This window comes from Maylandia zebra, linkage group LG22 (assembly GCF_041146795.1).
Source record: "Maylandia zebra isolate NMK-2024a linkage group LG22, Mzebra_GT3a, whole genome shotgun sequence".
NCBI lineage: Eukaryota > Metazoa > Chordata > Actinopteri > Cichliformes > Cichlidae > Maylandia > Maylandia zebra.
This window is the reverse complement of record NC_135187.1, coordinates 13,796,306-13,809,959: the sequence shown is the minus strand read 5'-3', so window position 1 is coordinate 13,809,959 and position 13,654 is coordinate 13,796,306. Positions and strand designations below refer to the sequence as shown.

The following is a 13,654-nucleotide window of genomic DNA, read 5'->3' as shown; positions in this document are numbered from 1 at the left end:
GTATGAAAGGTCAGTTACTGACAGTGAAGCCCGGAACCTGCTTAAGGTTGGATTTTCCACTATTAAAATGCAGGTGATCATCATTATTATTATCGTTCCAACAGGATGAGGGAATAACGGCAGCAGTAGACTGTGAAAGCATGACAATATATTTTAATAAAACCAGGACAGTGACACAGTCATGATATTCACAAGCAGTACTGAAAGAACAGTGACAGATACCAGAACCAAACCAACACATGTTCATCATCATTACAGTACGAAAGGTTTTGGCAATACAGTAAACGGGCATTCTTGTTTGGCATAATAACAAAACAAACTGGTTAGTTTGCACTTAAGCTACAAAAAAGTAGTGCTGGCTAAAGTTGAGCAAATCAGTTACGGATCAAATGTAGCAATGGCAACATTTCTGTGTTCAGCCCCAGTCTTACACTTTGCATTTTAACTGTAAATGTGGAAAATGTCAAGGCTAGCAGAATCCAACTTGGCACACAGCTGTCATTTCATAGTAAAAGCATCGTCCCTCTATTCACTGAAGCATCACTTTTCATATAAATTCATACAGCATCTTCTTGTTTTTTTATTATATTTTCCATCTTTCGTTTTCTTGAATCAACACTTACAATGTGTCAATTCCTGTTTTGGTTTAATATAGGTAACTTTTCCTGTACGTCATAGGAAATTGGATAACCCCACATCTGTCTCATGCACGTGCTCTGAAATTAAGTAGGGGGTAATTATATAGACTCCACTTCCCTCCATCAAATTCTAATCACCTGTGGGGAAATAAATACCAAACTGAACCACCATCGAGCTCAAAGCTCCCCTCCTCCTCCTCGTCTTATCCAACCGTCTCTGTTCGTTCTCTCTATCGAGGAGCGGTGAAGGCCCCCTGGGCAGCGTTGGCAGCGGCGTTGGCAGTAGCCTGGCGTACCGCCTGATTGGACATGACTCCAGTGGCGAACTCAGCCTGGGCCTTCTGAAAGCTGGCATCGGTTTGCCTGTACAGACTGTGGATCTGGAGCGGGAAAGACAAGAGTACGCTGACACCTGATCCTTGCAGCAATTCATCATCTTATTATGCACGCTGTGAGGGTGAAAACGATACCCACAACCTGATATTGTGGCTATTCTTCAGGCTCTTTATCTACTGAATGCTTCGCGGTAGATGGACCACCTGGACTACGTGGTGAGACGACTGTGTTTACTTGAAGCTTGTTCTTGCTCTACACCTTTGACTCAAATTCAACCCACTTAATCTTTAGCTTTACAATCATAAAGCATACAATTTATTTTGTTTGAATGGATATTCATGTGACACTTTCAACATTTCAAATAGTGAAGTTGTAAGACTTTCATATTTTCCCTAGAAAGATGCACAGACCCTGGCTCAGGTGAAGTGTGCTGTCCACTGAGTGTTTAAAAGGCTGATTGTTGACCTGTTGTGCATCTCCTTATTTTCTGTCCTATATACTGTTACAGTGAAAGATTCTCATAGTAAACATATCCAAAGTTTTCACATCGTGGTGTATGTGCAATTAATCCCTGTGAGCTAAAAGCTCGAACTTTAGCATGTTTGTGATGTCACAGGGAAGGGATATCCCTAAAACGGTGATCTCAGCTATTCCGGTCTAGTTGCTGCACAGAAGCCCAGCCCAGTATATGACATATAAGGGTTATTTTGAACTGGGAGTCATGTTAAGTTTGTCTATTAGAGTTCAAAAATGAAAGTAATGCCCTAACACTGAAACTCTCAGTTGTTTTCTTATGCACTACAACAAAATCCTGGTTTTGTGCAAGACACTTTCTGCTAGGGCTGTGCGATATGACCAAACTCTCATATCCCGATATAAGACATCTATCGTCCGATAACGATATAAATCACAAAAATTTCACATTTTCTGTAAATTCTGTGAATCTCGGGCAGCTCGACTTGCGTGAAGTGTTTCCAGCTGGGCATCGCGTACCTGGAGTCGAGTGTTTTAACCGATGTAGGAAACGATACATTTTTAGACATAAGTTGTAACGGCCGCCGTTTTCTTTGTGAGTATTTATTACACGGCGTGCTGCGGGGAAAAGCCCGTTCTGACGTTTGAGTCTAAGGTTTATTTTTTAGCACCTGGCGGCTCTTTTTTACTTCTCATCCGTAAATACTCTGCATCTTTCACGTGATTCACTTTATTTTGAAAAGTCTCAACAGGATCTTGAGCTTTAATGTGAAAGGTTTATGTGGAACATAAACGGACACGCGTTGGTTTTACAGTCGTTGTTGCTAACGACAACGCATAAAAACATTCGCTTGTCTGTAGTGTGGTTATATAAAATATAAGAGAAAGAGAGAACTTTAAGAAATGAATATAGCCACTACAGTGACCAACAAAACCATGAAAAAATATTGCCGTAAACAGTTTATTTTGCGACACCACGAAACAAACGATAGCGTAAATGAAACGAAAAATGTTTTTATATCGTCATCCGATATATAATAATAATAATAATAATAATAATAATAATAATAATAATAATAATGGATACTTTATTGATCCCCATGGGGATATATATCGTTATATCGAACAGCCCTAGTTTCTGCTTTCAGAAACCAAGATGCTGTGGCATTAAAACACTTTATCCTGATATAATCACATATAAAAAGATATAAATAACTCACTGCTATGCTAATACCCTGACTCAGTGTGGGGAACAATCCTGTGCTTTTGTTCCAACGACAAATCTGAACATCTGCTGATAAAAATAAGAGCCTTGATTTGAAGTTCTTTATGAGACATGAAAATATGAACAAATGTACCCTTTTCAGCATGATGACCCCCATAACGGTTTCTGCAGTAAAGAGAGCGGCATTGATCATCATGATCACACCGACACCGATGTGGGGGCTCAGAGCTGAAAGGCTCACAATCCAACCACTGAAGGACAGAGAGAGACACACAAAGATCAAATATACAAGGACGCATACTGTGAAAATAGGAAATAGTCAGGAAATATAAATATTTCACAAGTAACTGGTGGTTGCTAGGAGGTTTTCGACTGGGCTAACACAGAGATATTTGTTTAGGAACCTTACCTGAACCCCCATCCAGGGATGCCGATGGTCATGATGATAAAGACGATCACTTGGGCAAAGAAAACGAAGAAGAAAGCAAAGAAGTTGAAAGAGCTGTCACTCCTAGAAGAGGGAACAATATAATTACTAAGGTGACTGCACAGTAACTAACAACTCAGTGTAATTTATGCGACTGTACTGAGCAAAAACCCAAAAGGAAAACGACTCAAAACGTCTTCACCAAGACGGAGGTACACACCTGAAGGCTTTGTACATGGGTCGATACCAGCAGATAAAGGAGCAGGGAGTGAAAAGTAGGACCCACAGGATGGCGAGGCCGAGACCAACACCAACACCACCGGACTGGTTGATGCAGAACAGGGCCAGGGAAGAGATCAGGTTGAAGACCAGCGTGCCTGTGCAGACTAGACATAGATAGGCTATGACTAAAAAGGAAAAGAACTGCAGCCTGACCGCAGGGATCAAAACCAAACCCATCCTTCTCCCTTTTGGCTCTGGCTGATGCAATATGATGCCATTTTCACTAAATCTGTTGTTGTCTGCTGCCTGGTCAAGATTTCAGAGTGTGACAGACCGTTTTTAAAATAGCTCTACACTGTTCTTTGCATGTTCACACAGGAACTGTATAATGCAATCTTAATAACACCTTCACAGTTTTACAGATCAGGCGTCCTCAAAATCTGATAATTCTGCAAAAATCTAAATGATAATTTTTAAAACAGCAGTCACAAGCTGTTTTTACAGGATATACACCCTGTAAAAGCTCAGTGACCCTGAACTGCATCTCTTAAGAAATGGATGGTTGTATGGAGAGACGGCAGGAGAGTCTGAAGTAGATCCTGCAGGTTTCAGGGCAAGCACTTTGGTACCTTCCAGCCAAAGTCACATGCACATAAATGCCACAATGCAAGGACTCTTAGCAGCGGTTTTAATGCTGCGGCTGGCTGATTAACGTACATGCTACATTTGACTTTAATCATACCCACTTTGATTTCAAGCGGACCAAACCAAATCAGGTCAGTTCAGTTTAATTATTCTGTCAGTGTAAAGAAGTTTAACTACACATTAATCCCTGAGATATCTTAAAATGAGAAAAAGAAGAAGAATTTCAACCGTACATCTCAGTTTTTCCAGATGGCAAAGAATTGCAGCTGTAGTACATTATAGAAATCTGTCAGCACAACTCAGTTGTCCAAATTTCATTTCAACATTCACTTTCTCTCTCACTTTCAAAATCAGTGTCAGGTTTAACTTTCATTCATGCCCTAAAAACTTGTGGACATGCAAACAACCCTGAAAACATTAAAGCCTCCTCTTACATTTTTTCCTGGGATAATCTAAGTGACAAGGTGTGGAGAAATTCTACAGTTTCTCTGTGAAGAAATCAACGAGAACTTGTGCAAGTTTAACCAGCTGGATTGGTTGTTGTGCAGACGCTCCGTGTAAGTGTCCCAGAGTCTTCAATCTAACAGTGAAGTGCAAGTCTTTGTACAAATATTCAAGCTCTACTGCCAGACAGTGCAGGAGGAGGCACGCATGCACGAGCTAGCGTTTACTGCCTCTAACTAGCAAGTCTTAAGTGTTAAAACAAGATTCCCTTCACGCTAAAAAAAACTTCATTATGATGTTAAATTCTAACACTGATGCCTCAAATTAATAATAAACTGTTAAAAGTTGCAGAAACTCACACAACCAGAAGTAGTACATGATGGTGACCGTGCGCTGGAACCGCTGGCTGATCTCCACATTGATGTCCTGATAGAAGCAGGGACCCACAGGGCAGAAGGAAGGCAGCGGGGGCCAGTTATTCTGCCGGGCTGAAGAAGAAAAAAGTCAAAAACACTTTGGTGTTACTGGGATGTCATCAGTTTATTTCCTTTATTTATATATAAACACATCACTCCAGTTTTAGCAAATTTACGCTGACTCCCTGTTCATTATCGGATTGATTTTAAGATTCTTTTACTTTCTTTCAAAGTTTGAAATGATATGGCGCCCAGTTATTTAAGCAAACTCCTCAACATAACTGAGATAGTCTAGCCAGATCCTCTCAGTACAACCAAGGTCTCAACTGAAGCATAAAAGAAGATCGGGCCTTCGCAGTTGCAGCGCCTAGACTTTGGAATAACTTGCCAGACAGATATTCATACTTCAGTCTATTCTTTTAAATCGCGTCTTTAACCTCACTTTTTTATATTGGTTTTTATTTCTAGTTCAGTTTGAATACCATCAGGCTTGTTTTATGGTTGCTACATTTGTTTTGTTTTTATGTTAATACTTTCTCATTGCCTCATCTTATTCATCTGCATTTGTTTTTAAATTGTTTTCTCTTGTTCTTAACTAATTGTGAAGCATTTTGGTCAACTTTGTTGCTTTTAAATGTGCAATAGAAATACATTTGATTTGATTCATTTAAGTTCATTAAACCTTATCATATTTATATTACAGGAGGTTTGTACTTGTTTTTGTGCAAACTCTAAAATAGTGCTCTGACAATTTTGGTCATATCGTGACAAAATCCAATCACCACCTCTCACTGGACCTCCTGTGGATCAGCAGACTAATTAGCAAAGTAACTTTTCTATATTTTTTATAGCAGTGCAAAACTTTAGGTCCCCCTTTCATCCACAGCCACTTTAAGGCTTTCTCTGTGGCCTCAGTGATCTTGCGAATGGCTCGTCTCCTCTTCTCTCCTATGATGCCATCCACAGTGCAGGCCCTGCAGAACGACTGCCCCATGAAACCTCTGCACCCAAGCTCAACAGGGAAACACTTTCCCCTCCCACCCTGCTTCTGGCCATTCTTGTCCAGGCCATCAATCCTCTCCCTTTTTCTTGAAAAGAGTACTGTAAGCTCCAACATTGCAATGTCCTTTGTTGCTCCTGACACCAGCACAATGTCGTGCCTCAGGGCAGTTCTTTTTTTATGTGCAGAGGGAACTTCAGCTACTATCAGCTGCCTTAGGTGTTCTGCTGGATTTTTCTCCCACTTTTATGAAGCAGATGGTGGTTAGCTAGTGTTGTCACCAGATACTTTATATAGAGTAACCAGTTATCCTGCTCCATTGCACATATAAGCCTGGAAATGTGTTATACTCATGTTGTTATTATCCGTTTATCTACTCTGTTGAGTTCCACAAAGCAATGAAAAAAACTGGAGCACAATTCCTTGTATCTGTGCACATACTTGATCAATAAAGCTGATTCTGAAAAATTTAATGTGTCTGGCTTCTTTGATTTGTGAAGCTGTGGGTGCAAAAAAAATTGCAAACAAAAATTGTGATTAAAAATCTGCCAAATCTAAACCGAGCCCTGTAAACTCCAGGGTAATGTAACTTGGAAAATCAAAGGAGGAACTTAAAATGTTGAAATGTAACATATTTTTCAATACTCCCGTACACAGTAAGAAATAAAAGATAAAGTTGGACGAGGATCTTTTAGATCTAAAGGTTTAAAGTTCTCTCACTTGTCTACATTAACTCCCCATCCCATCATCCCCTCTATGTCTTACAGGCTCCTGGTCCAACGCTGTGTGCCGCAAGCTCCCGCTCTCTCCTCTCCAGCTCCTGGGCTTTCTTCTCCAGCTCCTCCTGCTTCTTCATCAGCTCTGCTGTGGCAGCATTCACAACAGGCTAGCACAGAAAGAATGAGGCATCAGAACTCTATGTCAAAGTTATTCTGCATAATCATGTATACAGGTCCCAAAGTTGCTCCAATGGTTGTGCTTAGGTATATTACTGGTTCAAGTGAGTCATTCAGACTGGTCTTTCAGCACGCAGATATACACAGCAGGAATTAGTGCAACGCTTCATTTTAATAGCCATAAAAACACTTACATGGCACTAAAGGGCATCTAACAAAACTTTTAGTACAATCCTGTTTTATACATCCAGCAGCCCCTGAACGTTCTGATGGTAAGCTGATACAAAATCACAGTGAAGAGGGTCTTTACTGTAGGGTGTATACCTGGGAGTTGTAGGAGCCATAGTTGCGAGGCTCGGTAGGTGTTGTCCTGCTAGGCGGGGTCTGCACAGGTGGAGATGGAGCAGGTGCAGATGGAGGAGTGGCTTCATATGGTGGAGGAGGCTGTAGCATGGTTAAAAAACAAAAACTGACATCATACATCAGTCAGACGAAAAAATGTGGTCACAAAAACATGATTCCAAGAACTAAGAATTAGAGTATTAATTGTTAATTAATTAAAAGTATTATTGTATAACATATACAGATCATACACATTTTAAAACAATACAAAAAAGTAAAATAAGACATTTCTCTCCACAACTAATATCTCACAATCTTTTCACAACACATGATTATTAAACAATCATTAACAGCTATGCACTTTTGAGACAAAGTTCACAAGCTTGAACATTTCTAAAAACTAAAGGAAATCAATCCACTTTTTGTGAACTGATCTTTCTAGATATCTGAGCACAGAACTTCAGATAACAGCATTTAGACCTCTTCATTCTAATAGCGAAAAGCCTTTTATCCCATATCACACACACAGCTAGAGCAGACAAAAAATATTTATCATGATATACATTTGAAAATTTGCGATAAAGATATAACTGACGATATAATTGACACTAGACAAAATACTTTACAACTCCACAACTTTATTAGTGCAACAAAAAAAAAAAAAAAAAATCAATATATTTTCACTTAAACAAGCAGCTGTTTTTTATGTGCATTAAAGTTACATAAAAATGTAACAGTGCAAATGCAAATTCCTTGCTGACAGTTTAAGCAAAAGGCATTTCCAGTGGAAATTGGCCGACATATCCTCAACATAACCATGTATAATATCCACAAAACTTAAAAAGAGGTTATACACACACAAAACGGTAATATTATGTTGAAGCACAGTACGTATTACTCCGCGAGGCTCCTGCCTACAATAGCCGTAATGCTCCGACAATCCATCAAGCGATGCGGCTTCGTAGCTTAGCAAAGTCGTACTAAAACATTTGACAGATTTTCGAGTGCCGTGTACCATATAAAATCGTTTCGAGGTCATAAACACAACCAGAATTCATGCATAAGGGGCACTGTCGATTTTCAGAATAAAAGGATTAAGTGTGCCGTATTTTCCAAAAAACACGGTAATAACGACGGCCCGCTAGCATGCGCTACCAAAAATAGTGCTTTGTTGTGTATCTGATAGACGAAAGCTAAACCAGTTCCACACCACTGAAGTTGCAGCATTTTTACAAACGAATTCTGGTTCATCTGTTTCATTTAACGATCCACTTTCGCTCTTCTCATTCTCCGTTGCAGCCATGTGCGTATGAAAACAAAGGCACTGCGCATGCGCGTTTCACCCATATTCTATCGTGATATTTCATTTTCTTATCGTTGCCCAACATTATACCGGTATTACCGTAAACGTTATATGGCCCAGCCCTACACCAGTGTTGGTCAAGTTACTTGAAAAAAGTAATCAGTAACTAATTACCGATTACATCCCCAAAAAAGTAATCCAGTTACTTTACTGATTACTTATTTTCAAAAGTAATTAGTTACTTAGTTACTTTTTAAAAACATGATTTACAACCTGAATAGGTGATAAAGCGATAGATCTTTCAGCCCAATGCTACTTTTTCTACAATCAATCATACAAAATGTAATCAAATGGAAAAGTCTCCTTTTTTAAAACTTGTTTTATTAGTTTTAATCTTTTAACTTTATGCATCAAGCAAAAATTTAATTATATGCAACATTCTCTGACTGGAAGAAATTTGTTTAACATTTAAACTTATTTTCTGCACATTCCAGCACATAAAATATATATTTTTTTGTGTTTACACTCAGTCTTTCAAATAGATGCAAGTAAAACACAGCAGAAAATAAATAACATCAAAGACTCGGCGGTCCTGTTGCTCTATTTTCACCTGTAAAGCAGGAGTAGAGTAGGCAGAGGTTTACCCTGGTGCAGGTGTGCCACAGCGGTCAGTGGAAGAATCCGCGAGTTTCTCTGTGAGTTTCCCATTACGTGGTAGCGCACTCGGTGCTTGCTCAGAAGTTTAGGGTTTTTTTTTTCCACTTTAAAAATAAGTTTTCTTCCCACGCACAACGGACGCTAATGTTTTTGTCACTTTTTATGGAATCAAACTCATACTCTCTCCCGCACTCAACATATGATCCGTTGTTGATCTGCACACAACTGTTGTCACGAACGTCGCACTCGCTTACGTCACTGTCGTGAAACAGTAACGCGTTACTGCCCATCTCTGCCCTACACACAGCAATATCCTGGGGATTTCTGGTTTAAGTCATTTCTTTGAATTGCTTTTCTGGACGATAAAGTTAAGATTCCAAACAGGTATTTTATTTTGAAGATTCCACATGGGGAATTCCATCCACCCTCCGATTTCTAGAGTGCACAGCTAATCTCAGTAAATCTAAGCTTCCTCATTCCCTGCATGGAGATTTGCATATAAAGGTAAAAATTGGACCAAAAGTAGAAAAGTCCATCATCAAAGCAGACATTTTTTCCCAAAAATCTACTGTATAGGAATTTATTTAATTTATTTTTAAATAACAGCATTTTTGATCCATCCATCAATTTTCTTCTGCTTATTCAGTTCAGAGTTGCAGGGAGGCTGGAGCCTATCCCAGCTGCCAAAATATATAGGATGGTGTGTTGGACCCCTGTGACATCCCACTCCTGCTTTTTTCCACACAAATCAAACCATATCTGATGAAAAGAACTTAAAATATTTGCTCACTTTGGTTCACAATAGAGTTTTTAAATGGACTCAAAAAGACCCCAGCGGTGTACGCATATGTGTGGGTTTGCAACATTAAGCAGGAAGTGGCCCATCTGTGTGGCAAATGTGACCCAAATGTCATGGACGCTTATGGGAGGTTATTTCCCATCATTTAACAATATAGACTTTATTGTCATGTAATTTATTTGTAAATGTTCCATAATTAGGAATCTTATTTTGACATTCTTCAGTTATATCAGTCTAAAAATTGATTGAGTATACAGTTAAAAAATGATTATTATTGATGTAATAATCACAGATTCAAATCAGGATTCTCTGATTTCCATGCCTCTCTATCAGAAATGCTTCTGCTCTGCATTTCAGGATAATCAGGGTTACACGAGGGTGCAATCCACATACAACTGTAAATATTGTTGTGAGAAAGTATGCAGCTTGTGAGCTCTGCTACAAGTGCTACATAAACAAGTCCAAGTTTAGTTCCTGTTGCTGCAGAGTTTGCTAGTATCAAAGACAGACAGGAAGTACTCATGAACTCAAGGTGTTTCCTAGCAACAAAAACCTAGTGATATAGCAAGGACCTCAGCTGTTTCCCCAGCAACAAAAAGCCCTGAACTCACTGTATCACACATACTGTTAAACACTAATGTTAAGGCCCAGCATCTCACAGGGCAAAAGCTGTGTTTGACAGACATCAGTCTAAACATATAAAGCAGAAACGGAGATGCTTGGTGTAACACAGAAACCGTTTCATCAGATAGTCTCTGTGCTCCCCACAGACAGTCACAATAAATGGCTGCCCCTCCCTGGGCCTGGTTCTGCTGGTGGTCTCTTCCTATTAAAGGAGTTCCTTCCCCCCCACAGTTACCATATGCTTACTCATAGAGAATCAGCTGATCACTTGGGTTCTCTCTCTAATATTCTTGGGTTCTTAGTTTACAGTATAAAGTCCTTTGCGATGACTGCTGTATACAGTTGTCTTCAGACGTACACAGTCATCCTGGGCATTAATCTCATGAAATTTTAAGTCTTTTAATGTTTTTTTTAAACTGTTCTTTTTCCAGAGTGGAATGACTGTGCAGCATTCACATTTAATCACTTTAAAAAAACAAGAATTGGGTGCGCTAGTTTGAATTATTTTAGATTTTCTCTCATCCATACAGGCTCAAATATACTTAAATCTTTTAATGTGATCCTGAAGATTCAACAGTTTCTTTTAGCTTGTCAGGTCCAACACCTATTAACCTATTAACTTCTCATTAGAGGTCGTGATTGACTAAGCTAGTAGATTCTTTTTGCCAGCTACCTTTAAGCCTAGTCTTAAGACTAGGCTTAAAGGTAGCTCCACTAATATTTCACCGAATATTAGTGGAGCTGTATGTACATATTTGAGCCTGTGGATTAGAGAAAAACCAAAAACAAATTCAAACGTATGTACCCAATTGTTGTTTTTTTAAAGTCATTAAGGATATATGCTGTATAATCATTCTACCCTTGAAAAAGAGCAACTCAAAGAAATCATTAAAAGCCCCCAAATTATCAAGACCAGTGTGTGTAAACGTCTTCATTTAGAGCTGAGCGGACTCGAGCTGTGTCCTCTAACACACTGTCTGCACTGTATATGAAGAATGTCAGCTGATACACAGTCTTCAGTCTTGTGTAATATTATAATATTGTTAATAAAATGTATAATTAATAGTGTGTAATAAAACAGTTAACATGTGAGTAGTTTCGCAACAGAATCCTGAGGTCTCCTTCTGCTTTCAGGCCTCTGAATCACCACAAATCCAGGCCCAGTGATTCAAACTGAATAAAAAGAGTGAAGTGAAACAGAACGGCCTCACTATGAGGACATCAAAGTAACTCTGCAGCGACTTACAAAAAGGAATAAAATTAACCATTATTCACAAGAACAACTGCGCTTTCCTAAGGATAACATCTCAGAGCTCGGGGTTATCTGTGCCAGCATGCTTTCTTAAATATTTCAAACCAACTCAGGCTGGTCAACCTGCTGCAAACCAGAAGCCAGATGCTTCAAAATACACAGGAAGCAGGAGAGACAGTGGATCTCTGTCTTCTTTGAAACAAAAGCACAAAAAAATGGTTAAATATAATAATGCTCACCGCAGTTGTATTATCAAATGGGTTGTAAAGGTCCAGTGTGGCATATCCTGTGTTGCTGCTGTGTTGAGTCACTGCAGGGTCCTAGCAGACAGGACAAAGACAGAGTAATTCAGCATAAATAAATCCTCATTTTTTCATGTGCTCGCTGTTAATAAGAGCTACAAGTGGGCGAACACTGAGGAGGATCTGGCAGGCCCTGAAATAAGTCACATGAGCAACAACACGCCTGCTATTACACGGAGCCAACACCGGCCACTTTCATCCACCCACCCATCCATCCATCCATTACCCTGACGTTAGCTTCATGCCTAACATCTCTCACCTGGAAAGGGTTTTGGTCCTCCATCGGTTCTGGGAAGCTCGTGTATTTTGACATCTCACTAGCGGCTAGCTTGAAGAAGCCACCGCGTACTCGCTGATGTCAGCGCTGGAGCAAAAAAAGAGAAGAAAAAAAATCCCTGCGTTTGTTTCCGTTTCAAAAACGAAAGAACAGGCAGGGTGTGCTCGTTTTTAATCGATGTAAACTATCTCCCCGCCCCTCTGGCTCTCATCTCAACTGTCACGGCTCTGGGTTTCACACGGGTCGATGGGTGTATTCACCGGAGCTTTCTCTAATCCGGGGCCGGCTGTCAGTGTCCGGTTTGCGGCTGTGGGCCGAGCGAAGCCGTTAGTTTTTCTGGGAGGAAAAGGATCCGCGGTACAGGAAGTAAACAGCCGAAAGCTGGCCATGTGACTGCTGCTGCAGCGGAAACACGTGGGTTCTGTCGCGGCTGAGATAATCAGGTGTACACTGGATAGCATATTATATTTGTTTATATTTAAGTGTACTGCTGTGTTTGGATAATGAGCGGTGGAACTCCTGCACAAAGAGTTGATCTTCAGTGGGCCAGACAAACTAAAGCTGTTTCCTAATGACCTACCCTTTTCGTTTATATCAAAGTGGTAATGTGTGGGGTAAGAGTGGCGAATGGGTTCAAAGTGGGGGTGGGATTACATCAGGGATCGACTCTGAGCCACTTGTTGTTTGTAGTGGTGATGGACAGGTTGGCTGATGAAGTCAGGCAGGAGTCTTTGTGGAGTATGATGTTTGCAGATGACAGTGCGATTTGAAGGCAGAGTAGGAAGCGGGTGGAAGAGAGGCTGGAAAAGGTGGAGGACAGAATACATACCTGGGATCATCCATCCAAAGTAATGGGCACTACATAAGACAGTTGCTTCTTGGTTTGGTCTCTTGCACTTAACATAATTTACACCTTCTCTTTTCTCATGCACTCTCTTACAGTGATTTTCTGACTGCATACACTATGATTCGTTTAGGTTCTTTTATTTTGAAAAAAAAATTAAAATGTGTTGTTAATTTAACACTTATTTGCATCTTCCTTTTTGTCATGGCTGTGCAGTCTGGTTAGTGATGTTGGTTAGACCTGGTCAGCCTGAAGTGAAGCCTGAAATTGGCTTTCAGTCAAATCCACTTAGGAATCAATCAAATGCCCGTTTACTCTATGCAGTGACACAATGGGCAGCTTTGTTAAAGTGACTGGCCCTAAATGGTAACTAATAATACTTTCTGGTACAGCACCCTATATAAAGGGGTTAAAGGTTGGATTATTTGCTTAATCTGACTTTTAAAAGAGTTAATGTTCTAAAAATCAGTAATAAAGAACATTGGACTTGCTCTATCTTAATAGAACTGGGGTTCATGTATACTGGTTTGA

General features: G+C 39.8%; 1 protein-coding gene across 1 annotated transcript; it reads right to left on the bottom strand.

Annotated features, from left to right (window-relative positions):
* Window positions 1–135: 135 nt before the first annotated feature.
* On the bottom strand, window positions 136–12,678 carry scamp3 (secretory carrier membrane protein 3). Its single transcript, XM_004549038.6, has 9 exons — window positions 12,262–12,678; window positions 11,940–12,020; window positions 7,048–7,167; window positions 6,593–6,713; window positions 4,771–4,899; window positions 3,321–3,486; window positions 3,083–3,184; window positions 2,807–2,924; window positions 136–1,018 (listed from the first exon to the last, which is right to left on the bottom strand). Exons 1-9 carry the CDS (start codon window positions 12,313–12,315, stop codon window positions 869–871), a joined length of 1,041 nt encoding a protein of 346 aa, XP_004549095.1. The 5' UTR covers window positions 12,316–12,678; the 3' UTR covers window positions 136–868.
* Between the last annotated feature and the right edge of the window lie 976 nt (window positions 12,679–13,654).

Coding starts and splice junctions, on each gene's coding strand:
- scamp3 (XM_004549038.6), bottom strand. CDS start 12,315: ATGTCAAAATACACGAGCTTCCCAGAACCGATGGAGGACCAAAACCCT. Junction 4,900..6,592: donor CAGCGTTGGACCAGGAGCCT/GTAAGACATAGA, acceptor TTTCTTCTTCAG/CCCGGCAGAATAACTGGCCC. Junction 3,487..4,770: donor CATGTACTACTTCTGGTTGT/GTGAGTTTCTGC, acceptor ATCTATGTCTAG/TCTGCACAGGCACGCTGGTC.